A 26,749-nucleotide genomic window follows, 5' to 3' on the forward strand; every position below is an offset into this window, starting at 1 on the left:
TCACCTTCCTGCAAAACACACCAATTGAAAAAGAAATTCAAACAGAAAGTTTCGTTTTGCTGAAATGATAGCAATTTGGATTTAAAAAAGAAGAAGAAATGGCAAAAGGGACTAAATGGGGAAGCGTCTGGATACTCTGCACTCAACATTTGAATACTAAAGATAGACAGTTCTAAAGTTCGAGGAGAAGCTTGTACAATTCTATACAACATGTATTCAGAATACGATGAAAAACCTATGGTAAAAAGCTGACTTATAAAGAAATATCAAATGCACACTTCATTTCTTCGACCACAGTTGGATCCAGAACCGGGCAAAAAAGTTCGATTAGAGCACATCAAGCTCCGATACTCAGGATCTCAGAACATCACTGCTCCTAAGAATTGTGACTCATTCGAGGCTCAGAATTAAATTTCCTGGAGTGTTCGCCCTATACATAGTCAGGTGAAAACGACAGGAAGTAGCATGAAACACGACGTGACACACAGTTGCGTAAGCCGCTGCGCTCGAAGCTGCGCGGTGGAAAGAGCGGTTAGAATCGAGGTGGGACCGTGACAAACTGCACAGATAGGTGGCTGTAGCGAGAATCCTTACGCGATCCCAACCGCTACGCTCCACCGCGTCGCTTACGCAATTGTCCATGTTTCATGTCGTTTTGACCCCACTATACTAGAGCTTACGTCTGTGAATCCTGTAAAAGAAGGGAAGTGTAAAGCGCGTTTCTTCTTGAGCGAAATAGCATATATGGAAGGAACCTATGTCATGGGTATACGGTCAAGAGCGGAATTGAAACGTTAGTGATTGACAGGGTTTTTTCTAAGATGGGTACAGTTGTAGGACAATTGTAGGCATATTTGCCGTCAAATGCGTTGAAAGACGCGTTAGTACTATACCCCAGTCCGTTTCAGGTTTGAGTTAATTTTGCTTTGCACTTTTTACATCACCTCATGTCCTCATCGACAACTCCTCTATCAGATTTTTAACAGCTCCAACAAGAAAATGGACTTGAGCAGGCGTACAGTGTAAAACGAATTTCGGTTCCTCTATGGACCTCCTTCATCTCTAAGCTGCCAGATGCTTTGTTCTGCCCTTTGTATTGTCCTCGTTGGAAGAAAATTCAGCTTATTTCCATATTAACGATTTTGCTGACCACAGACGTGGGATGAAACATTACCATACATTACACACTTTACATTAGTGGAAGAGAATGCAAGATTTCTACAAACTACCATATCCATGCAATACAGGTAAATATTTATGCACAAAGCACCTAGTAGAGTTGAAACGAGGTGAAGCACGGTGCAGTTGCGCTCGAAGCAGCGCGGTGGAGATGGCGATTAGAATCGACCATCGCAAACTTCAGCGATAGGTGGTAGTAGCAAGACTCTCACTCGATCCTGCGCCGTGCACCATGTCGTTTTGACCCGACTGTAGGTAGTTCAGGCGAAGATATGGGTAACCGCCTCAGGCGAATATCACTTCACCTATTAATTCAAGTAAGTCAAAATGCACAACATCAGATGTGTTATAATACCTTTATAAATTATGCTGCATAAGAAATCGATTCCGTTTGAAAGAAAAAGTAAGAGATAGTCGAAATTCTAAAGGTCAAATAATCAGCTGGAAAAATGCATAATATAAACGTATAAATTAATCTCTTGCCGGTATCATCAGCTACAGTGTAAAGAAAATGTAAAAACAATTTAAAAAAATCTCTGAAAGAGAACAATAGAAGAATGACAAAATATAAATAGCACAGCGATTCACAGAAGCGCAGACTAATAGTACTCAGTAGAATCATATCGACAGTTATGACTATTGGCACAATAATAAATAATCATGAAGTGTGTTAGTTTCCGATCTGCATCTGAGGCGAATATGAAGGCGCAGATGAGGTTGAATCAGAATGAACCATTTAAAAACAATAAAATTTTAGTACACTAACTCGTACACGTTTTTAGTAGGTCAACCAACTGCCCAACTGAAGCGCTCTCCTCATTCATATACACCTGAAAAAAAAACGGTAGAATTATTCTCTTAAAAAAGAAGAATCACGAAAAGAAAAGAAAGAAACGAAGGAAAAGTGAGAAAGCTAGATGAAGTAAAGTAAGTAAGAGTGAATTTTTTTAAGAATGAATCATAAAACTCTACCTTGGCTCCCCACATGATGTTAATCAACTTAATGTCATCCGTTTCATCCAATTCAACCGCAAAGCTTAGCTTCGGAGAATATCGGAAGAATGGTGCAGAAATGCAAGAACTCCAAGCTCTTGAAGACTCAACAACGGTCCCATCCGCCCTACCAATCTGAAAAAGAGCGATTCCACAAAATAAAGTGATTGCATCTAACAATCCCAGAGCTGATCATACCTGATCAAGAAGTAAGTTCTTCAAATGGCTGATAAGTGAGAGTTTATTCTGGAAATCCAATGCAAAATCCACAAAGGATTTAGGAACAGTAAGATCGAGGGATTCAACAGCTGCTTCTGGAACTCTTCCAGTTCCCAGAGAGACAACACATCCGATCCGATAGCACTGCTCCGGTTTTCCCTGAAAACTCACAATGTCTTTGATCTTTTGAGCTCTACAAAGTGATTGCAAGAAGGTGAAAACAAAAGATATTTTATTCTGATTTTCTTATACTCTGACTGTAATCCCATTCCTGTTACACAAATGATGTAACAAATAAATAATGAGTTATTAATGAATATATCCTCAAAATTACTGCTTAACAACAAAAGAGCTCACCGTCATTTTCAGACTAGCGTTCATGAGCTGGACATCAGTGAGAAGTTGAGGACAAGGATTATTTGCTAACAGACCACCATCTACGTACTTTTTATCGAATGGTGGAAAATATGTGGGAGCAGCACTAAATTTAAAAAAAAAACTAAACACTAAATTAAAACTAAATGAAAGACATCAAAAGTACGTAGATAGAAAATTTCAGCTAACCTGGAGCACAGGGCAGCTTCACGTAATAACACGTTTTTCGGCAAGTTGAACCCCATGTGGGTGTTCTCCACATCAGAAATTTGTAGTTGATAGTTACGAAGTAGCTTCAACTGAGGTGGACACACATTCGCCAAGCAAGTGGTAACCATGACCCTTAATTTAGATGTTCTCTTGAAATTCTTCATGATCGGAGTTTTAAGTGAGCCTCTGGAATCTATATCCACTTTTTCGATGTTATGTCGGCTAGAGTTGTGGTTTCTCCGAATTCAGAACGAAGGAATGAGTCCAAATTCGTACCGCTATAAGGTCGGTCGCCACAAAAGAGCTCATCCTGAAAACTATACTTAGAGAAGAAATCCTCCATGACAAAAGTCAAAAATCCAGAACATAATAAAGGATATTTGCAGCTCTCCGAAAATATAGGGCAACCACCAACTACAGAAGCCATCAAGCGTGAGGCCCAAAAACACACTGAGGTCCTCCGTAGCAGCGAGCTTTGCCCGCCTATGCGACCATAGTCAGTAAGGCGCCGGAGACAATGCTAAGGGAACAGGACTTTGGTGCAGCTACGTTCAGAAAGTAATCCTAAGCATACTCAGCTATTTTTAAAACAAAGAGAACTGAAAGAGGAAGAAAAAGAGCTCCGAGGGCCATATCGGCGCCATCGTCTTATTGATCATGGTCCCGTCGACCAGGAGACCAGGAAGCGGAGAGAGGATCGCTTTGTCGAGCGACGAATTATTGTGGGCGTAAGCTCAGAAAAGAATACAATGCAAAAGTACCTTAAGACGGAAGTACATCGAACGACAATGTGCGATGCTTTTCCCTTGACTTAGAGCTAAGGCCAGAATCGCTCCGGTGCTGGTTCCACCCAACCAGCCGAATGCCGATAACAAATCAGTGCCGAACTTCTTTTCGATCTCTGCCAGCATCTAAAACCTTCACTTATCATTTGGAAAAGCACAAGTTAAAGGCTTTAGCACCTGTATCACAACGAGTCCTCGAATTCCACCACCGTCCAGCGATAAAAGATTAATTCGTGTACCAAGTTCATCCTTGCTCTCCTTTTGAGCGTGTATTGCAGCATCCTGGAGATGGTCCCATGGTGCTGAAAAAGAATTGGGCAACTTAAGAGAATGAGAGGAAAAGAATATAACTGGGATCATTTCCAGGAGAGTGGATACATTTTGCTTGGGCAGGTGAGGGTGAGGTTTGCGGCGGGTCCATTACAGCCAATATACTCTCCACGTCCGCTCTGAAATCAGCTTTGAGTGGTTCTCCTATATTTTTGAGTTTTTTTTCAGGAGGACCAAGATGAAATTGGAACATTTCCATTCATATGCAACTTGTTCCAGGTTTAATACCTAGTTTATAGTGGAAAATACCCACGCAGTCGGTGAATGTAAGATTTTCGAATACTATGCTATGTATTATACGGAACAGTTATTTGAAGCTGCTCTTGTGTTAAAGCAAGACTGCTACAAAAAAATTGAATAAGAAAGTGGTAAACAACTAGAAAATATTGTCAAACCTTCTTCTCGAAGATTTGCTTATATCATGAATAGACTCTCCGGTTGCGTTCATGGCACTGAGGTCCGCATCGAACAAGAGTAACAATTTCACCAGATCAAGATGACCAACCTGTATAAAACAATTAGGAGAAAAAAAGATATACAATGAAGAGATGAAAGCGAATAGAAGAAACTGATGATGAACCTGAACAGCTTTCATTAGTGCGGTCACGCCTTTTTTGTCCGAACAATTAACATCAGCACCGTAGGAAAGAAGAGCAACAGCAGACCCAACATCGCCTACAATAGAAAATTAACGGGTTCATACTGCATAAACGAGTCTATTAAAATCCACTCCTGTCTTTTTTAGCGTACTTTTTGTTTTCTTTTTTTCGAATTTAAAATTTTGGTGGTCATGGATAAAGGATAAAGTGTCTGGCGGCAGTCAATTCACTTAGGATGCCCCACCACGTTCACTTCAATTCAGAATTCAGAAAAAATTTGGTCGTTGATGTTGGCTTGGTGGTAGAAAAAGGAAATATTAGCAATATTACTTGATGAAAAATTCCCCTTTCTACATAAAAATTGGGATTTTCAATTCTATAGGAAAATCGTGAGTATTTCGTTTTTTTTTACAGATTTTACTGAATTTTATATTTCAAGATGATTCGAGAGCAGTCCCAAGTGGAAAAAGTACCTTATTTGGTACCTTTCTTTTCGCATTTTATCGAGGTGGTAAAGCCACTGAAACTGATATTAATATAAGGTATGGAGGGAAAACAATCCCTGGAAGTACCTCCTGTCGTTGGTTTCATCCTTTTGGAGATGGGAATATTGAGCTCACAGACGAAATTGACGTGAAAAGGAAAAAAAGGGGTAAAGGAAAAATACAATTTTTCAAATCAGTAACACACTCTCTCGCACATCTTAATATTCGATAAGTTTTTGCTTTATGCTATTTTTATTCTTTGCAGTTTTTCTAATTCTTCGCACCTTGATCTCAAAAATTTCAGCTTTTTTTCTTAATTCTTCGAGCATCATTTGATGCCCTGGATGCCCACAAGTCTCACTTGCAGCTTCAGCGCACCAACTTTTCCATTACATTTAAAAAAAAACAAATGGTGTCAAAAAGTAGTCAATTCATCTTCCATTTTAACATGAAAATAAGACACAAAATTCATTAAATTTAAAAATATTAAGCAAACCATACTGTAGTGGAAGAAATTCTGTTTCAAGACGCATAGAGGATATTGACTATGCTACTTATTCATGTGCATTTCTAGAGTCAAGAAAAAAATTTTTTCTCTCCTCTGGTGGTAGTTCTTGTGACTAATTAGGGACAGATAGTCTCATCCCGACCATCCCAAGGACGAAATATCTTCCAAAGATTTCATAGCCACTGAATGTGACAGCTAACTTCACGAATTAGACGACCACAGTCTCGGCTAAACTCCTCCGAAAAAAAAAAACGGAATCAAAACCAGGACCAAGCTTACCTCTGTTGACGGCCAGGTGAAGAGGTGTTTGACCGTCAGCATCTTTCAGATTTATATTGATGTTTCCAATGCTATGTTTTAGTATTTTCATCAGAACCTGAGGGAGAAAAGTGGTGTAAAAAGTACGAAAATAGAATAATCATGGATAAGAGTACCTTTTTGCTGAGCTGCAAGTGCAAGACGCTTTTTCCGCTTTCGTCTACCTGTTCAACAACGGATGGATGTATAGTAATAACCAATTCGAGACAACTCAATGAAAATTATATTAAAATGCAGGCAGTGTGAAATATTTCATTAACGTACTTTCCCAAAGCTTCACTGTATTCCAATCCCATCAGTACGGTCAATAACGGATATGAGCCGGCTGGTATTGCAGTCGCAGCAGATTCTGCACAAGCTTAGAAAAAGCCCATAATAATTAAACACGAACACAGGTCAAAGTTTATATGAAAAAAGAACCCATGAGAATCTTTGTGGATTCGAAATTCGCATTTCGTATAGCGAGAGCAAGTGGTGTTAATCCATGCTCGTCTTGTACCGTTACAGCTTTACCGAACGATGTTTCATTGGACAAATCCTGGAAAGAAGGCGCTTAGGATCAGTGTAAGTTTGAATTCCATCGATCCTTATACCTTGAGAGCTGAAGCACTGTTGGCAGCAGCCCAATGTACTACCGTGCGTCCCATAGCATCTCTCTGGCATAAATCAGCACCGTTCTCGAGAAGTACCCGTACGGCTTCAACTTGACCCCATTTTGCAGCTATGTGTATCGGGAAGTCACCATCCTGAGTTGCGAAGCCGAGTACTCTAAAAAGCAACAAATTTATTAGAACAAAAATACAAGCAGGACTCGCTGATGTTCTCGACGGTGGCCTCCACTTAGTAATAGTTGATGATCGTAGTTTTGTCTTTTGTTTAAGTATTAAAACACAACCAACGGACTGATCAATTTTCCCTACGAAACAACTTTTGCATCAATAAAAATCAAATAGCGTGAAGTGGACCTTGTTAGTCGTGTAAGCAAAAGAGATGTTTTGTCATAAGTTCACCTCTAAGCCACCTTACGCAATTTCAATCAATCTGCCTTAGGTGTACAGACGATGTTAAGAGTTGCTTCGTCGGACAAACTAGTTAACAGCTTAGCGCCCCTGATTCATGTTTTTTCTACATTCCAACATGGGCATGGTTTCACATTTCTTTGTGATAGTTACAAATCTTGCCCTTAGCACTACTTATTAGCGGATAGAATCCAACAATAGCTGTTAGTTAATAAAGAAAGATAGAGGAAGAAAGAAAAAAAAAGAAAGATCAATACCATTCTTGGCTACAGATCGAACAAATCAATCAAAAGCTTCCTATTCAACATACCAAAATTCAAGGACAGTCGAACCTGGGCTCTGCTAAGAGTCTGACATTTCAGACCACAGTGAAAGGGTTACAGGATGTTACTGGATAAAAAAAATTCTTTCTTTGTTTTGCCCTTTTTACTTTTCTTTAACACATCAACTTATTTATGCAAATTCTGCTCTATAAATCAACCTAAATCTTCTAAAAAAAATAAATCAATATTATGAAGTCGAGACATTTTTTAAACATCAAACATCCGGAGGTTTGCGATTCGACTTTGGTCTGATGTGGAATTTCTCGATACCTAAATTTCCTGAACCTTCATCCTTTTTATATCGATGTTTGAGCAATTTTAACCTTGAAACTATAAGGTTTAAAGTGCAAACAAAAGACACGTCCTCTCTATCCAAGAAAAGTAGCGTGGATAAAGTGATATACAACGCGGCGAAGTTAAAATGGCGAGGAGGCACTGAAAATCTTCAAATAAAGAAAAACGAAAAATTTCTAAGCAAAGCAATACTCCATTGAGGTGCAAGAAGTCGGCTTAAAACAAACAGAAAATATGTTTTGAAAACAATAAGAAAAAGAAAAATGCAGAGCTAAATATATGGAATAAAAATAAACATTATCAGCAGATGCATAAACATCTTCAAAAATAAACGTACACTTGGCGATCCTTTTCCAACGCTGTTTTCAGGAATCCCAAAAATCCGCAAGCAGCAGCATAATGAATTGCTTCCCATTCAGGTTCACTGGATACTACATTCATCAAAGAGGTGAAACAATCACCACTCAGTGTTTTACCTAAAACTTAGTTCAGGAGGAAGCGTTCATATTCAACAAAAAAAAAGGAAAAAAAATAGATAAGAAGGAAAAAATTAAAAAATATATATTGAAAAGTTCAAAGTTGCCATGAAAAATAAACTGAAAGGTTCAACGTTGCGCAGTAATCATTCCGTAGAAGAGCTCAAGAACAGCGAACTCTACTGCTCAGAAAATATATGTAAAAATATTGGCGGCTACATAAACCTTATTATTTCATTGCTTCATTTTTTTTGTATTTTTTAAATGCATTTAGTATGCTCCATACAAAGACATGCCACATCACCAACGCGAACTTTTGAAATTTAAAAAAAAATTAAGAATAAGGAAAAATCAAAACAACTGAACAAACAATGTATGGAAATGGGGACACTTGACCATTCTGGATAAGTAAAACCTATATCCCATATGTGAAACCGTATGTAAAACATTTTATATTTGTTTTCATACCACTTCCCTAATCTGTTTTATCCATGGAGTATATACAACGTCAAAAACAAATTCAATAGAGTTCGGGAGCCCTACAAAATAGAATATTTCAAAAAAAAAGCCCCCGTTCGCTGTAACCATTACAACCTTGTTATGAGGTGACCTCAACTATAACTCTTGAAATTATTTTTATTATTTTAGTTTTGATAAGAAGTGATCTCGAACAAATGACATTTCCGTTATGTACACTCGCAGACTACTTCGAGAGTAGATTAAAAATAGACTTAAATTCCAAAATTCATCCAAAAGCTCCAAAATTTTAACTTTTACACTATTTTAATTTTTTGAAAAGGAAATAAAAAATTTCAAACTGTCTTCTCAGATGTTCTCATAATTTCCAGACGACTTTTTAAAAGTGTTTCACGCTACTTAAGTTTTTTTTTTTCCACTTTCGTGAGAAGGAGAAAGGTTCTCCTTAAGTGCGGAAGTTCCTTTACGTGTGCTTCGCCATTATTGTCCTCTCTATTTTCCAGCAGTCACAAAGGGTAAAAATAGCATGGAGGCAAATCATTACTGCAATAGGGGCTTCCAATACGAATTTATTTAAAGGCATCACTTCACGAATCTGAGGTGGTACGGATATCAGGTGGACTATTCGTATACGGGATCGTAGATCTGGAGAGGTTGGTGATTCCGTCCATTTCTTCCTAATTCCCGTAAAAAACAGCCCGGAAGATGCGGCGCCGCACAAGGCTGGCGCGCTCCAGTCGAACTTCCTGTAGAAAATAGTGCGCCAGAACGCCTGAAGCCATATCTTCCGGGCCGTTTTCTACGACAATTAAGAAGAAATGAACAGAATCACTCTCCTCCCCATAATCTACTCTGCCGTATACGAATACTCCACCTGAAATCCGTACCATCTCAGATTCGTGGAGTGATGCCTTTAAGATTTTAAGTTGTCATAGTAGCTGTGTGGGGTGGAGTAGAATCAAATTTTTGATGGCAACGACCTTTTCTTTCCAAAGATAGAGAGTATACGATTTTGACTTCGCCTAGCAATTCGAAACAGTTAGCGAATTTTGTTGAGAAGAGAATGAATGAGTAGGATCCAGAAATTAGAAATTCCACAGTCCATCAGCAAGGACTCTTTCAGATTTATTTAGTGCAAATCAATATGTATGTGTTCCAAAAGTTCGTCTTTCTTCAGAAGAGGTCATTCTCAAATAGGCTCAGACATTTCTAGATAAACTACTTCATGTCAAGAGCTCAACAGACGTAGTATCAATCTTGGAGGCGCTGCAAAATCCACGTGTCCTCGTTATTTGGGTATTTCTACACTATATCCTAAGAATGAATGTACCCCAAATAAGTAAAGCACCGCTCCTCTCCAGTGAGGTCGTAAACAACAATTATTTTATTTTCAGTAACGTTGGTGCGTGGGCGGTCTTTGTGCTTCACCTTTTCAACTTGTTCTTGCACTTCTTCTGAACTTTCTTCCCAGTAGTAAACTTGAGCTTCGATTGTGTAATATTCTCAGATTCTTCCAAAAATCGCTATAGAGCCTCATCCTTTGTTTTACCACCACCTTTATATTCACTTTTCACTTTTACGTTATTATTACTTTTGCTTATTATTGATTTTTCTTACAAATGCATTTCATTTACTCTGCATGATAAATTTTACTTCTTATTCATTTTAAAACTTAAACGTCGTAAATTATTTCGTAAAAAATGCATCTGGAAATTTTGAGACTATGCGAGAAGACGATTTGTAATCTTCCCGGATAAAGTCGAGAAAAAACTCTACTTTTTTATTTATTTTCTATTTTTTATATTTAAAAAAAATCTGCTTGACATAATGGATTGCACTTCGTGAATTCATGATGCTACCGACATCCAGAAACAAGTACAATGGCGGAGGTTAGCTTCAGTAACTCCCATCATTTTCCCAGAACACACTAGAACCTCACTTTTTGAAAGCGCTAGTAGATTGATAGTTGTGATTAATTTTGATCCATCTTCGAGGAAGACCAGGTTACGATCTCTACCAGCTTAAATAAAAGTACAAAATTTTATAGTTTATTAAGAACGATGTAAGAAACGAAGGATATAAACCTAGATATAGAGATACCAGCGATTAGAAAGAAATACTAGAAATATACCATAAAATGTGCAGATATACATACTAACCTTCCACAGAATTAATGAGAATATCCAATTTGCTGCACAAAATCCGTATCTCCTTCTCGTCATTGCTGTTAGTTAAGGACTGAAGTTATGCAGAATAAGAAGGAGAAGAAATTTTTTATAAAATAAAGAAAAAACTTCACGGTAACCAACCAAATGGCCTGCAATGTATACCGAATGAAAAACAGCTGTGCCGTCGACGGTTTCCGAATGGCAGGAGACATTTTTAAGATTATCCAACTTTAGCATTTTTTCAAATCGGCTTGGACTTAGTTTTATAATCTAAAACAGAAATTAGCCAAAGCAGCGTTAACAATGGAAGAAAATCTGGAATACTCTTGCCTTCTGTGGTTGTGGTCCTTCTTGTCTGTGTGTGAATTCAGCGACAGCATTTCTAGCAGCGGACAAAATCCCCTCACGACTTGGATTCGTCACCAATTCTCGGAGACTTTTAAACATTTGAATCGTGTGATGCAAAAAATAATTAAGGTTCTAAAAACTAAGAAAAACTAAGAGTTCTTAAGAAACTGTCGAAAGTGCACTTATCAAACGTTACTCGTAAGTTCTGATATAAATGATGACTGAGAATGGAAGAAAGAAGTTAAAATTAGTCACTTCAGATTTTTTTAAAGTGTTATTATCGTTTCTCCCAATATCTCGCTTGAATCTCAATTTCTACCGAGTCTAGTTCAGCGATACAGAAGATCCTTTTTTAATTAATTTTGATAAACTTCAATTAAATTTTAATGGAAAATTTTTTATGATTTCAGCGCAGTTTCGCTTCATGGAGACTAAGTCAACCATGACTCAACAAAAAGCAAACAAACAGGTGAATGAGATAAAAGAGTTTTTTTTTTTTCTAGAATAATGTCAATATTCCTATCGAACTACCGCTAGTGCATCATTCCAAATATTCGGAAATTGTTGAACCAATGGCGGAACGCTTTTAGCCAACTGAGCCGGAATGCATGAAATCTGCCGCGCTTTTTGCGAGGCTTTTCATAGCTTTTTCGGGAAGGAAATGGACTAAACGACTTCTCCTCCGAGAGTACGGAATAAAACATTCCTTCGGAGGCTGAAGGTGTTACTTTGTGTGCGATAGCAATCAGCTTTGAAGTCGGTCAGATTCTTAGGAGTTTTCCTGTCTACTATTAGAAAGCTCGAAGCCACGAGTTATTAATTATACGAGTAATCAAAATTTAATCTAACAGCGTCGTCGAAACAAAAAGAGTCTTTCTAAAACGTCAGTTCATCGAGAGCATCAAAAAGTGGAGATTTTGGGACTGTACATAGAGATAAAATGTGAAGCAGTAGAACAAAATAAAAAATAAAAAACTTCTTAAATCAATATTGTCCAGCAGTTGTCAGTAGGCAGGTGGAAATTACTGTTGCCAATCCATTTCCTGCTTCCTATGGGCATGTGACCTTTCAGGCTTCGGTGATTTTTTGGATGACAGCTTCTTTTTGCAATATCTGGTAGCGTTCGCTATATAACTACGTAAGTTATGGTCGAGTCAAAGCGAAGAACATGGTGCTGTTGCTTAAGCAGCAGCACTCAAAGCGGTATGGCGGAGCTAGCGGTTGGGATCGAGGTGGGACCATAGCGCACGGCAGCGGTGGGTGCTGCTGGTAAGGGTCCCTCGTCGATCCTCCTAACTGCAACTGCACCCATCTTCACCTGGTTTTGACCCAATTATGTATGCCTCTCCGTCTCCAAAAAGGGTACATTTGGATGCTTGATCGCGTTTAGAATTACAAGCAGTGCTCCTGTGGTCCGACAACAGTCAGATTCGTACACGCGACCTCAGAGAACAATTCGCATCGACTAGGCAGTTAGGCGAGATGTAAAAATCCGCAGGATATAGAATAGCAAAGAAAGGTTTTATGATATGATTGATCTTCAAGTTTTTGCCGAATTATGTGTACCTATATCCAAGGATGAGACGTCTCTATGAAGATGAAGATAATAATTAGGGGTTTAAATCACATGCACGAGCACGATCACGTCCAATCCCCCCCCCTAAGAATGTCCTGAAAAAGGGCGTGGAAAACGATGTCGATCGAATTTCCCTACAAGGCACCTTATTACGCGCCATTTCTCTGTACACGCTGATTCCTTCAGCAGCCTATTCAGTAGTTTTATTTGAACAGGCTGCTGAAGGAACCACATTGATCGTATACAAAGCTGGCACTTTATATGCTGCCCTTTATATGGTGGATCCACAAACTGTTTCCCATGCAGTTCTCAGGAAAATTAGAGAGAAATTAGTCTGATCGTTCTCGCAGTCGTGATCTACGTTCCTAACACTATCTTTTCGTGAAGAGGTCCCAAACCCGTTCATTTCGTGGTAAGCTGCTTTTTAAGCTGCTTTTAAGTGAAGTAAACTAAACCGAAAATTTGAGTGTATTTAAATCGGTGCAGCTCTATGACGTAATGTAAAAACAGATTAATTGAACCTGTGTTAATCCGAGATGTTCTACAAACCTGTTTATAGTGGAACTCTACAATACACAAATGTTTAACCATTTCATAGTGGCAGTTTGCAGTGAAGAGGAATTGTGCAGAAATATATAGGATTTGTAAGGCAGTAACGACATACACTTCGTTTTTACTCGGAACAAATTCTTCAAATGAACATTTTGTCTGTGTACGAATACTTTGATGGCTTCATTTATAGAAAGGTGGAAATCGCGTGCCAAAATATTCACCTGCGGAAAGCTTTCAGCTCAAACCATACGTTTGATGAATGTTTCATTTCACTGGGAAAATTCAAAATTTGATATTATATTCGAAATACATATTCAAATAGAGTACAGTTTCCTAGTTGCACTTATGGTAAGAAATATTCGAAACCATATTAACAAAAGCTTCTTATTAACAGTTCTGTTCGTTATTAATCTGGAGAGGTGCAAAGCATATTTGATCTCCTTCGGATACTTTGATTTCAATAAAATCAAAAGAATTCTCTTCTTTTGTAACGAATTTGAAATCATTCCACAAAAATAGGAACCCCACAAGCCCGAGTTACGGAGGAAGGAGTTTAATGAAATTATCTAACTCTATCTACTATATCTACTCATGCACTACCATACAAAGGAAAAAAAAACTCAAAAACAATTTGAAAAACTTCCGAGTAACTTGTCTTGCTCTTGTAGAGAATGATAACGTAAAACATTGCGTTTCAACTCGTTTTACACCGACTTTACTGTCACCTCTATAATGCGCGAAGAAAAGCGAAAAAGTTCAGCTTGAAGTGGTTTGAAAGAGGTAATCGACACAAACTGGTAGTGCACGGAGTAGAACCGGAAATTTCTGACATTTGGTGCATTTACACAATCGAGCTGGTGAAGTTGAAATGGCTTGATATCGAATGGAAGGGAACACACTGCAGACAGTGTTCAAGCAGCGATCGCTCCATCAAACACCGTAATTTTGGCTCAACATTGCAAGAGTTCAGAGGAAACTAGAAAAGAAGTATCCTGACGTACATTGAAAATGAAAAAAAAGCTGAAGTGATCGCCTTTGTTGTTTCTCTACAGTTTAAAGCGCGAGAAGGGAGGCATGCCAAAAGCGATCAATTTCTGAAATTTACTGGTTGTTGTGCTCTATGACTAAAACTGCAATGCAGGGACGTGCGGAAAGATGCGATCCGGACGAAGTTTTCCGATTAGAGCGAGAAACGGGATGCATTCTTCCCAGGGGAGGTCTACTCTCGTTTCAAATTCACTTGGTAAATTCCTTGTAGTAGTAAATAATCATTCTTTACTGTAGGAATGTTCTTCTGTCCCTGCAGGATGGTTGCTTCTATCTGCTATGTGATGTCCCTTCAATTTGTTGAATTTGTCGTTCAAAGCGTGAATATTCTCCTGTAGTGGATGTTATCAGTGTGCTCACCATGTGCTAGACACAATAACGTCGAAATTGTGGTTTTATCTCTACGGCACTACTCATAATACCCTTTAGTACTTAGCAGAAAACAAAATGGACGAAGAAATGGATGTAGACGTCGTTGCTGATGAAAATGGTCAACAGGTCAATTCTGTTTCTGAGGTCGCAAGTCGAGTTGCGGATGATCCTCTTGATGATGACGAAGACGATAGGGTGAATCTTCCTCATTATCTGGACGTGTTACCTAAATAATTACTTCTTATTTTCGAATATTCGATTGATTGGTTTATTCGGAAGACAAATGTTTCTTCCCATTGTCCAAGCAGGCCAATATTTGATGTTTCGATTGTGCTCCTGATAGCCCATTTCTTATAAGTTTCTTGAATGAACGTTATGTAACGCGGACGATGTTAAAGTCACAAATTTTCCAAAACTTTCCTCTGCTGCGTCTGTCCTTCTGTGCTTTTTCCTTATCACTGATATTTGTGACAGTAGAATGTGAAGTCAAGGTATCCTGCGAAGGCTTAATTGAGGAAACAAATAAGTCGGTTTCTAGACAAGGATGCGTTCGCTGCGATGTACGCATTTCCTCCGGTCAACACAAATCTTCCCTTTTTTCCTGACCCACTCGTATGCGCATTGCGACCGTTTGTGCAAAGCCTGTTGTTGGAAACTATAGCTTAGGTATAGGTCGCAGTGAACCATAATTACAAGCAGAAACCAATACGGTTGGGTGCGAATAGTTATGAAGTCATGCATGATGCCCTGAATCTCGTCTCCCTTACTAAAGTTGAGTCAAAACGACTGTTCCATAGTTCACAACACCTAGCTTCACCGTGCCGCTTCGTGCGCGGCCGCTAACGTAACTACACCGAACTTCATGTCGTTTTTATCCGACTGCAATTTGTACAGTTTTTGCGTGCTAGCTTCGTTACACACACTTACAATCATCAAAACTAGCCAGCCCTCAAAAGCTGGCGGTGTGACTATTATCCATAGAAGAAGGAAGTGAATTAGCTAGTCATAATAATGCATTCGCCCTTCACAACGCCTAACATCCATGTGTTAGGATTGTGAAGGTTTCATTAGTATCACTTATTTAATGAGTAATTTGAGTGAAAACACACAGTATTCTTTCATTCGTTTTCTGAATTTTTTTCTTTCCGTTTTTTTTTTCTTCCATTTCCTTTGCATTAGGAACAGAGAAGAAATATGGAAAATAAATAGCTTTCAATGTTAGTCTGATTCAGACGTACAGTGGTTCTTCAAATGGATCCTCATACGGAGAAGACGAGGATGGTGCTCCAATGGTTTCGCTTAGAAAGAAAGTGTGTACCCACTTTTTCACTCTCAAATTTGGGTTTTTTTAGGATTTGGTTTCTATGTTTGTTTTGAAATGTTTTTTTCTTTTTTTTTTTGTTTTCCATCTTGTTTCCTTTCTCTACAGCTGGGTAGTGTTAGTTTGTTACTTGAAGTATTTACAATTACAACTTTTCGGAACATTTCAGAATTTCAACGCGACACCAACAGTTCGGGCAGCTCCAGTTGAACTGCCTACGAATACTCGTCTGAAGATCAAAGTGAACAAACTTTTTGTGAGTGCTTCGCGTTCTTTTCCGTTTGTTGATGAGTATGTTAGAAACCAGTGACTTCTTCTAGACTTTTTACTGTTTTTGTGGCATCAGATGTGCAAATGTTAGTTGACTGCCTGATTTTCTGGTTTCCTGTTTTCGCAAACTTGCGGGAATCTTTTGAAGTGCACCAATCAATGTTGAGGAGATTGCATCCACTGTTCTCGCGCCCAAAATATGATCGATAGTCGGTGACTGCCTCTGACTTCGATTTCGCCGCTGTATATTTTTTGAATCTGAACAAATTGTACTATTCTTTTGCTCCGCAAGAAGGGAAAGGTTAACAGTCCTAACTCCGTTTTAGGTGACTGCAGAGTGGAAGTGGATTGAAGGCGGAGACGACACGTGCGGCATTTGCCGTATGCCTTTTGAAGCTTGTTGTGTTGATTGCAAATGCCCAGGAGATGAATGTCCTTTGGTAAGTCCATTTCCATTATGTTTACTTCTTTACATGGTGCTTCTGTGTTACTGATTTCTGAAGAGGTCTGCTGGATCGCTTAATTCTCTTTCATAGAAATATGTATTATTATTAGGTGGTACAGTTGTTACTTTCCTATTCAGAAAGGGGAGAAATCTACTTCTATTTTTAAAAAAGGATTTTAGGTACTTGGTCAGTGTAAACATCCTTTTCATATGCATTGTATTGTGAAATGGACTGACGCTCAGAACACTCCAAAGCCACAATGTCCTCTTTGTAGACAAGAATGGAAGTTTGCAGACTAAATACTACCATTGTACGCCGTTGAACCTTATCGTCATGATCTCATTTTCTGTTTTGTTACTAAGGTTTGTCATACGGTTATTTTCCTTTTTTCAGTTTAAACGATTAAATTGTATTTCCCAGCAAATAACAACTATATCGGAGAAAACTTTTGAACATTTATATTTACTATGCTATTACTATACTACATTGATGCTGTATTACTTTGATGTAGGTTTATATAAATTTACGAGATTATGCATATAATAGACATACGTATGCTGCAAAAATCAATTAGATCCTAGACAATAATGTACTTCACCAACATTATTCGTACCACACAGTTCTATGATTTCCTGCTTATTAAAAACTTAGATAAAGTAAGTTTACAGATTTGAAGGGAATGCACAGGATTTTACGAATAATTTCCATCCATTTCAATATTCAAAATTACGAAATCAATCGTTAGCGGTTGCTCACACAACAGTACGAGTGGACGGATATCTGCGTATCCGTTAGAGACAGCGCCTCACGAAATTTTACAAATTTAACTTTGTGGGATCTGGCCACGGTAGGTAGTGGTAGATGTGCACCCTCATGGGAGAGATTACACCCTATTCCCCGACTCTACGAATTCGGATAGTGTTCTCCTTAATTTTTGGGAAGAACTGGGCGTAATTACGTTTGCACCTCTTAGTCATAGCTCTTCCATTACCTTCTCGTGCGGACTCAATATCAAAAATTCCATGATGCGCTGCCCTTAAAGAAGTTTTCCAAAATAAGAGATGTTATTTTACCATTATAAATAACTTTAGAAAGGCATTGAGTTGGACATAGGACTGAGTGAAATGGTTCTTCCTCAGTTCTGTTTGATATAGTCACCGTCCTCAACAACTATCACAATATGTGCGCAGTAGGAAAGAAGATCGACAAATTGGCACCGTATACTGAGGCATATCTATAGTATATTCTATACGAGGAGAATGCAATACAGGCACATTGGAAAGACAACCAATCGAGATGTGTACATTTAAGTAGTAGGATTAAGAGATTTGCGATTAGTGAATATTAGGTATGGAGAAGTGTTGTGAAACCGTTTCAAGCGAACTGAGTACCCTTTGCGACTTCGCTTTCAGCTTCTTCTATTTCTTCTTCAGTAAACAGGGAGTTGAGCTCAGATTCCAATTTCGACATATCATCTGGAAATAGTCGTGAGAAGTTTGGGTCAACATTGATTGTCCGGCACCTAACTGACCTTTGGACTTGCGATTTAGTATATGTGTTAAGACGGCATATTGAACAACACGGTCTTGCTGTTTTGCTGCATCCAGAAGCTTCAAACTATTCATTTCCATTTGTTGCGTGTCTATATACCTGAAAAGTGCATGTTACATACATTTGATTCTGTCTCCATTTGAAGAAAATGGATTAGATTCTCGATCGAGAATAAATAGATAAATATTAGTGCTTCCGCTTTCCTCAGTGCATAATTCGTTCTTGGAACACTTCTCTACAACCCAATGATTTTACACTTATTTTAACATTTTGATTAAACTTTACAGGAGTTTACATTAACATCATTGTCATCGGTAGTTTTGTTTTACCAGAAAACACCTACCGATGACAATGATGTTAATGTGGACAAAGCTAGTTCGTAGAGAAAAAGTATTCCGACTTTGTCCAGCGGTATGTATTCATAGGGTGGTTAATACAATATAACATTTAATTCTTTCTCTCATGTGAAGAAACCTCACCTCATAGCATCGATTACGTGACCTCTTTCTAAAAGTACCTCCACTATTTCATCACAGGCCTTCTGTCTGAAAGGATAGAGTATAACAGCTCTGAACAAACAGCAGATCCAGCAAACCACTGGCTATAATTTAAAAAAAAGAGCATTACAGTCTCTCATTTGGAATATGTGCATGTTAAAGTTCAGAATTGAGAATACAGAAAATATTACTAGTTACGAAAACCCACTTCACAAGAGAGAAGCTTACCGTGCTAATATGTCCACACCGGACTGGAACAATGAAGGACACCTCGCTTCGTACGAGAGAAGGAGAAATGCTAGTGGTTTCGAGTCGGATATTACCTAAGATTTGCACCTACATTATGAAACTAATGTAAATTCATCTGCCTCTAAGAGGAGAAAACTTTACTCGATAAGTCACGAGCTGATGTAGCTTAGCCATTTCACCGGATTGAGCTAGTGCTTCCACAACCAATTCCAAAAAGTAGGCCTGGATAGTGAAGAGTATGTGTTAAACAAAAAAAAAAACGCTAAAATATCGGTTATGATAAGTACTACACATAGTTGACGCAGGTTGTGAGAACAGATCACAGCGTGTCGTATGCAATCATCGGAGGTCATATTGATTATCATGAAAGTGCAATAATCTGCTTACCTCAACTGGTACTGACCATCGATGAAGACTTCGCAGATACTGTAACATCACATTGGCAACAAATTTCGAATCAGCAAATTGGTCCTCCTACATATGGGAAAGGCATGAAAACGTGAAGTACGTGGTGTCAGGAAACGTTCCCCAAACATTTTTCTATATGCTTACCATTATGGGAATAAAGATGCTGCTCTGCATTTCTCTTTGTTCAATTCTTAGGTGCTGCACCGGTATAGGTCGTAATTGAGGCTTGGACGATTCTGAATGGAATCCACTACAAACATAAACCACTGGCCGTTACTTACTCAAAATTAGTTCAATAAATCTTCCAGAAATTGAGGAAATCATACGGAAATATGATTTGAAAATTTGTCCTGACTGCAAGAATGCACTGGATTTTAGACTTTGCGTATGACCGTGTAAGATCGACAAATTAAACTTGTAGAAGTTTTTCAAGCGTTTGTAGGATTTGATAACTGCCGAAACAAGCATATCTTGAAATAAGCTGAAAGAAATCGCCTACTACTCACCAGGTCCGTTACTAACAGTTGACGAGGAGATGGAAAATTTCTCTACAATTAGATCAAACAGTTTTCGAATCTGACGCAAACGCAGTTCCTTCGCCTTGAGAGATGCAAGCAGTGTTTCTAACACAAGTTGTTTTTGACCAGTGCGATGTATCAGAAATTCGATCAGCATTCCCTAAACACAAAAGCGATTGCGTCGCATAAAGCCAATCACAACACTTCTCATTACGTTAAAGAAATAAATATTCAACGGAAAATACCTTCTCGTGAATTTCTTCATGTGCACGATTGCAACAAACTGTCAACTGGTACATCATTCCAGCTACAGGATCTATGAATGTAATGTTATACAACAGCAAAAACAAAGAAGTGGAATTTTGGCTAACCTACAACAATGTCCGGTTGAAACATTGACCAAAGAGGAACGTACAGGGCAGGTGGCGGCTGACAAACAGGAGATGGCCCTTAATAAAGTAGTTGCTTATTCATGGAGAAGAATGAAATAGATCACAAAGGAAACTTACTAATTGAAACTGTGATCAACGGAGAATGTGTAGGCCGATTCGGAGAAAGAGCTACATCGAAAATCATCGATTTTGCTATTCCCTGGAACTAGTAGCCTTAAATAATGGAAAGTATGGTACCAAATCTTACCTGATGGTGAACAACGATCAAATTGTCGATAACATGAATGCCAAATCCTCCAGAGCACCCTAAAAGAGAAAAAATATAGAAAAAAGATATCTTTATGTGACACCCTCAAACTTATATTTTCTGGGACTGTTATAAACGAATCCTTCCGTTATTAAAATGATGTATATTTTTAAACAAGTGCAATGAGATCCCACTTAACTACCCTTTTGACATTTTGAACAATTTAGTATAGCCGCTCTGTTCAAGCACGGATTTGCAACACCGGGAAAACACTGCCGATTCTTGTATATTGCATGGGAAAAAGGAAAAAACGAGAGATAGCCTTCCTACGGTCTGCAACAACAACTATCTTCATGGTTGTGGACCACGGGTTTGTGAAAGGGCTCAACGAAGATCATCCACCCTCGAAGTCTTCAGTGGTACTACTCTCAAAAGTTTTCATTGCATTTGTGCAATCTCGAGCTTTAGTTTTTTTTTTCTCTCAATAAGAAATTTCCGACATTTCTAAGATTTCATCAAAAGTTGAAAGAAACGAGCTTTCCTTTAGTATGTAAAACGAATAAAACAAAACTAGTTAAATCAATCTTCTTCGATTCACCTAAGGTTAATGAGTACTTCATTTTTGCAGCTGTGTTTAGATCAGAAGAAAGTTCGTAGATCAACAAATCCGTAGTCGTAGCTCCTCTTACACTATATCGCAGTACCATCACACATACTTTCCCATATCTAAAAACAGTAAAAATATAAAACAGGAAGATGTGTACAAAAAAAATGAAAACAAAACACTCGCAATGATGTCACAGTCACATCTTTTTCAAGAAGGTTTTCATTTGAAGGTGTTCCAGACTCCACGTCGAAGCTCTAAACAAATGAAAGATTGGCGTTGAGATTCGAATATCAGTGAATAAGATGATGAGTGGTAGGTGTTATACACGTTATTTGAAACGTAACCAAAATCAGTCCCACTCGGTATTGCAGCTCAACTAGCATCTACAAGAAAACCGCAAAAGATTTCGTTTGGGCCTAAAAAAACTCTAAATTTCAAAGTCCTACCTTAAGTCTAGTGAAAAGACCATGCTGGATAAGAAAAGGTTGAAGAGTTGTGCAATTGCTTCCTGTAGCAATAATAACTAAATTTGACTTCGCCTGAAAACTAATAATTTTACTTAATTAAAGCATAGTGGGTAATTGCTTGTTGGACATACATAGTAAATCGACCATGAAGCTGACACATTTGACGTCCGTAACACTTTAGTCGTCCTTTTTTCTTCGTTTATTGCAAATATTTCAAGGGACTGCTTGGTGACGAAAAGAATCTAAAAACAAGAGCTACAATAGTGAAATCTGAAAGTCGAGATATTATATCACTTCGGTTGGGCAAAACAAATTTCTAAAGTACCGGTAACTATAATCATGCATAAGCAACGAAATAGGGCATTAAAAGCCACCAGGAGAGGTGAGCATTTGGATACCAATTCCAAGGGACCAGCTCGAGATGAACTGCAATTGAGCAGCTTGAATCGTGGTCTTAGATTCTCACCCTTACTAGTCTTTACTGCTGTTAACTCCTCCTTATTCGCCCTCCTCAGGGGATGAATACGGATAGGCTATCATCTCAAATGTCTTATAAAATCTATTCTGTTCCAAAGAGAAGTACTGAAGAGCGTAACAAGTTGAGAAAATAGTATAAAAATTGACTAGCACTTGCCCTGTTTGAGGACAGCGTACCAGGAAATTGGCGTACTGTGGAAACCTGATGAAAAACATGGAGTTAGAGATGTGGATTACAAATATGTCGTGCTCCGCTCAATTTGCCCTAATCTTCTTGAAGAACCGAGTGAGAAACGGCATTTGTTCCAACAAAGTACGTGAAAACATCCCACCCTTGTTGACCTTCACGAACGAGCGGTTGAAGATCAATGACATCTCCTCACTAACCTATTCGAGTGAAACCAATGAACAGACTGCTTAGAAGACCGCAGGGTGCACCACGGTGGTATGTTTTAACGTACTTAGTAGGAACAAGCGCCGTTCCCACAGTTTTTTTAAGGACGATCAGGGGAATTGAGCACGCGTCCACTCACATTCGTAATCTACATCCTGAACTCTATATTCTTCATCAGGTTTCGTGAATTTCGTTTATACGCTGCCTTTAGAAACTTCACCAAAGCGTGAAAGAATCGCCTATGGCAAAATTGTGCCTCTAAAGGGTGATGGGGATCTAAACAGGGTCTGAACAAAATTCCTCTCAGATCAAACGATGCAATACTAAAATTTGAAACTAGCGTAGAATCTCCTTTCCTTGCATTTACCTGATTGTTGCTGATCCAGTCAACGCTAAGAATCATGTCTCGAGATTTTGTCGGTAGATTGAATTCAACAGCTGTATTGCCGTCATTCTTTTCTAGTAAAATTATGTCCTTAAATAAATCAAGTATAAAGACAATGATTATGTAATTTTATGCAACCGACCACAGAATTCATTTGTCGCTGAAGGATGGCCAGCTTTCCATTGGGTGAGAGTTTCATTAGGCCAGGTGGGCCTCTATCTTTGGTTCTGAAATATAATTTCCCGTTAACATTGATTTATCATAAAAACGTAAACTACTTTTAACATTAAAAGTGAAGTTGAGAAACGAGAATAACATAGAAAAACAGTAAATCTAAAAAAGTGGAACTGACCGAGCAGATATCACATCGTTTACAGCTAATGACTTTGCCGTTATTCCTAGCGAGCCATTGTTCCGAACGGTACAAATCTGCAAAGCAAAGTGTAGTTGTTAACTCCATCCTGCATCAAAGTATCGTTTACTTTACTGCATTTGTGGCAAAATAAAGTTGGTGTGCTACCCCAACAAGTTTTATAACAGCAAAGAGGGCATAAATTTCCCAAAGAAGCGAAGTTCTACTATCAAATACAACACTTTTGTTGTATTGAAATCTCATGGAAGCCTGATTGTCTTGTGGTGCATTCGATGCGCTTTCAATCAAAAGGCTGAACAGTCAATTCTTTTAGGTTTCTCTTCTTTGAAGGAAAATGCCAGAAATGGTATATAGAGTCCAAAAACTCTTCTAGAACTTCGCATACACACAGAAAATATTAGCAAACACTTCAATTTCATGTATATAAGTCTATTCAAATCACCGAACACATCTTCTACCTACATCAAACAATGAACTCATAGTTGGAGGATGTCAAAAAAAATTGAAAAAGGAACAGTTAAAATAGCAAATAGCGATAACGGGAATTATTAAAGCCAAAGCCAATAATACTGGTCCAAGCTGCTATAACTCTCTTCATAGACGGTAACATTAACACATAACTGAACTCTATCGTACACCCACCTTCAAATTGACATCGTCAAAGAAATTCTGCGTAATGTTGCCTGATTGACCATTTTGAAGAGTCTCCGGTTCAAATGTCACCGAAGTTTCTCCAAGTTCTAACATCCAGTGCAGCTGAGAACCTTAACAATAAGTATGCAGAGAAGAGAAGAAAGGGACCTATATATCGTAAAACACATAGCCAAACAGGAAAATACGCGAGCAACTTCGACATTGTTTAGGCTTTACAACATTTCACATCAGTTTGAAAGTTTATTTCAGTGAAACAAGCACTGGAACAATAGCAAAATCATACCCATTTCCATAAACGAATCAACAGAAGCGACTCCTTAATATAACTATGTAGTAATTAGAAGGGTATTCATATATCTCCTTTTCTACCGCGAAAACGACTTCTCATATCTACGAGCGATCTTTTGCAGTCGGTGAAATTCTGTAGTAAAGCGAAGCATTTATCTGGAACACTTCCATCATGCGCATCAATACACTCCTTTGCCGGTCTTGCTTGAACCTAAAACAAATGAGTATGTACATTCAAAAAATGAAAAAGGCAAGAGAAGACGGCAGGTAACACCATTAGAGGAAGGTGTTATCACAAACAGTTCGATAGTTTGTAAAGTTCAGAAAACCAAAATTCCATGCTAATAAAATATGCATTTTAATCAACAAAGGAGAACATTTTAGAGTAAAAGTGGTTTTTTGTAGTTAGAACGTCTGTGACTGATTGACGTTACTACCATAAGTAAATAAATAACAAAGCCCATGTAGAAGAAACAACGCAGTGTTCGGAAAATGGTTCAGGAAATTCTGATTTCGTCCTACAACATTCTTCCCGATGCATATAGAAGATCCTACATAATGCAATATTAGACATTTTCTGGATTGTTTACTGACTCATCACTGAAAAATAGCTCAGAACAATGAGTACGATGTTAAGGATTTTCCTGGGCGAAATCTGAATACGCAGTTTAATGTACTAAAACCTTCTCTAACGTGCGCACCCAACCAGCAAAGAAGAAATGTGTTGCTCATTGCGCAAATATGTTAGTCATGGCAGAAAAAAGTTGGTGACAAACTAGGAAAAAAAAAGAACAAAGAAATACCTGCACACAATGTGACTCCTTTATGCACTTTTTTAGTGCCTGCCGAAGACGATCGCAAGAGATCCCTGATGAAACCATAGTATTGAGCTCTTCATCCTCGAACCGATATGTTGCAGACTGATGCACAGCCATGCACGTTACTCTAAAATTTTGGAGTTGCACTTTCTAGCAGTTCTCATGGATTCTCTTCGCCTTTGCGGAAGTAAAGAAAGCAAATGGATTATCTTAATCTACAAGGTAAAAGAGAACCGGATGCAAAAGCAAGCGAACATCTAGGTCCGCAGCACAAAGTAAGTTAGAATCCAATCTAGTTTGAACCGAATATCATACCAAGAAACGAATATAATGCGAAAAGGCTGCTCATTTATCCAACAGCTGTAAAAATTATCGTTCATACACTCTGTCGCATTCGTCACTCAGTTTACGGAAGCGTTATCGCTCAAATTTCAGAATACTTTGACACCGTTTTTTAGCACATTTTTAGTTTGCAAATGTATGACATTTGACGTCGCTGGTGAAGTTGGGATTTTAATTGTGAAATAATTCCGAACACAAAACACACGAAAGGAACTTTCGTTCGTTTAATGAAACAAATAACGCATACATCAGGGAAGTCCTGCAGGATTCACGTGATCGTCATTCAACGTAAGAACAACGTACATTTGATATTAGCTAACTAGGCAATGGATTACAACAGCATAAATGACTTCGTCAACTAATAAGGGAAATGGTCCGGCAAATGAAAAAAAAGCACAAAAAACCGCTACCAAAGCGAAACAAATAAGAATAGAACTCGAAACAACTCTGAGAAACGAAAATCACGTAGCAACGCAAAACAAGCGAATAGGATGGAGTTGATTTGAAGAGAAAAAACAACAACCAGAAATTGGATGTTTTAAAACATACGAAGAAATACACAGAAACCTTAAGCAGTGGATAGAAATTGCAATAGGGATTTCTAGACCATTATCTATTGCATATAACACTGTTTGCTAATAATACCACCGAAAATGTGAAAATATTGTTCCATCACGGGTAGAAAAGAAGAAGATCGCCGAAGGAGACTCCTTCAAGAAATTATATTCGACTATTCGAGACGATTCACAAATACAAATATGTAATTGATATCTGAACCATTACCTACTAAATATTACACTATTTGCTAAAAATACAACTGAAAATGTGCAGAACACTGCTTGCGGATGAGTGCGGATGAGAAAAGGAGAAAATGGCCGAAGGAGACCGCTCCTAGGAAATATATCGACGATTCACGAACATAAATACGTCACTGATGCCATTTGAGGAGTTGGAGAAAACGGTTTCGTTCAACCTGCTGCAATCGAACTCATGGCTTCGCGCCAGAGAGGGTGGTTCGAAAAATTCTCTCAATGTTCACGTTCTCAACGCATTTGTTGTCTCTGCGCACTCGACATTCTCCTCCGCTTTCATGAGGATCCGTCGTTTTTTTTTCTTCTTTTTTTTCTTCCAACCGTATGAATTGCTTTTAGTCACTAATACAGCAGGGGAGGCAACTCAAATTAGGAAGAGCTCTCGATTTAACTCCTTTTAGAACCCTGCTGGGATGTATTTTGCGGATGGGACCCTCTCAAATGTGTGAGGGATGGATTGCTTGGCTTATTCCACTTGTTTTTTTATGCTGTACAAGTTGTAATTGATAATTAAAATTAGTTTGTAAGTTGTAATAACTCTCGTAACTCCTACAAGGTATGCTTACTTATATGACGCAAT

The 26,749-nt window shown here is 38.3% G+C and overlaps 3 protein-coding genes across 6 annotated transcripts; 1 reads left to right on the forward strand and 2 right to left on the reverse strand.

Moving 5' to 3' along the window:
• On the reverse strand, window positions 1-11,205 carry RB195_000152 (uncharacterized protein; the record flags this gene model as incomplete). Of its 2 annotated transcripts, XM_064196326.1 has the most annotated exons (22): window positions 1,941-2,009; window positions 2,152-2,307; window positions 2,371-2,550; window positions 2,749-2,872; window positions 2,956-3,108; window positions 3,180-3,286; window positions 3,392-3,496; window positions 3,738-3,887; window positions 3,939-4,063; window positions 4,140-4,210; window positions 4,487-4,596; window positions 4,672-4,766; window positions 5,963-6,059; window positions 6,118-6,211; window positions 6,266-6,350; window positions 6,422-6,539; window positions 6,595-6,769; window positions 7,975-8,113; window positions 10,530-10,610; window positions 10,750-10,828; window positions 10,900-11,028; window positions 11,089-11,205. In XM_064196326.1, the coding sequence occupies 22 exons, from the start codon at window positions 11,203-11,205 to the stop codon at window positions 1,941-1,943; spliced, it is 2,559 nt and encodes an 852-aa protein (XP_064052208.1). The 2 variants fall into 2 exon arrangements, with proteins under 2 accessions (XP_064052207.1, XP_064052208.1); XM_064196327.1 differs by lacking the exons at window positions 3,392-3,496; window positions 10,530-10,610 and adding an exon at window positions 1-8 and having other exon boundaries at window positions 1,946-2,009; window positions 6,266-6,359.
• Window positions 11,206-14,369: 3,164 nt separating this feature from the next.
• On the forward strand, window positions 14,370-16,989 carry RB195_000153 (uncharacterized protein; the record flags this gene model as incomplete). Of its 2 annotated transcripts, XM_064196328.1 has the most annotated exons (6): window positions 14,370-14,477; window positions 14,711-14,848; window positions 15,886-15,963; window positions 16,144-16,230; window positions 16,571-16,684; window positions 16,870-16,989. In XM_064196328.1, the coding sequence occupies 6 exons, from the start codon at window positions 14,370-14,372 to the stop codon at window positions 16,987-16,989; spliced, it is 645 nt and encodes a 214-aa protein (XP_064052209.1). The 2 variants fall into 2 exon arrangements, with proteins under 2 accessions (XP_064052209.1, XP_013302641.1); XM_013447187.2 differs by lacking the exon at window positions 14,370-14,477 and having other exon boundaries at window positions 14,729-14,848.
• Window positions 16,990-18,064: 1,075 nt separating this feature from the next.
• Window positions 18,065-25,132, reverse strand: RB195_000154 (uncharacterized protein; the record flags this gene model as incomplete). 2 transcript variants are annotated; one of them, XM_064196330.1, is made up of 23 exons in its annotated part: window positions 18,065-18,165; window positions 18,222-18,340; window positions 18,721-18,786; window positions 18,967-19,061; window positions 19,129-19,209; window positions 19,375-19,461; window positions 19,540-19,631; window positions 19,902-20,073; window positions 20,159-20,229; window positions 20,285-20,362; window positions 20,423-20,504; window positions 20,553-20,611; window positions 21,151-21,278; window positions 21,343-21,413; window positions 21,606-21,698; window positions 21,758-21,868; window positions 22,865-22,972; window positions 23,025-23,109; window positions 23,235-23,311; window positions 23,898-24,019; window positions 24,279-24,408; window positions 25,001-25,018; window positions 25,076-25,132. In XM_064196330.1, 23 exons carry the CDS (start codon window positions 25,130-25,132, stop codon window positions 18,065-18,067), a joined length of 2,103 nt encoding a protein of 700 aa, XP_064052210.1. The 2 variants fall into 2 exon arrangements, with proteins under 2 accessions (XP_064052210.1, XP_064052211.1); XM_064196329.1 differs by adding an exon at window positions 24,193-24,225 and having other exon boundaries at window positions 25,001-25,132.
• Window positions 25,133-26,749: the final 1,617 nt, after the last annotated feature.

This window comes from Necator americanus, chromosome IV (genome assembly GCF_031761385.1).
Source record: "Necator americanus strain Aroian chromosome IV, whole genome shotgun sequence".
NCBI classification, from domain to species: domain Eukaryota; kingdom Metazoa; phylum Nematoda; class Chromadorea; order Rhabditida; family Ancylostomatidae; genus Necator; species Necator americanus.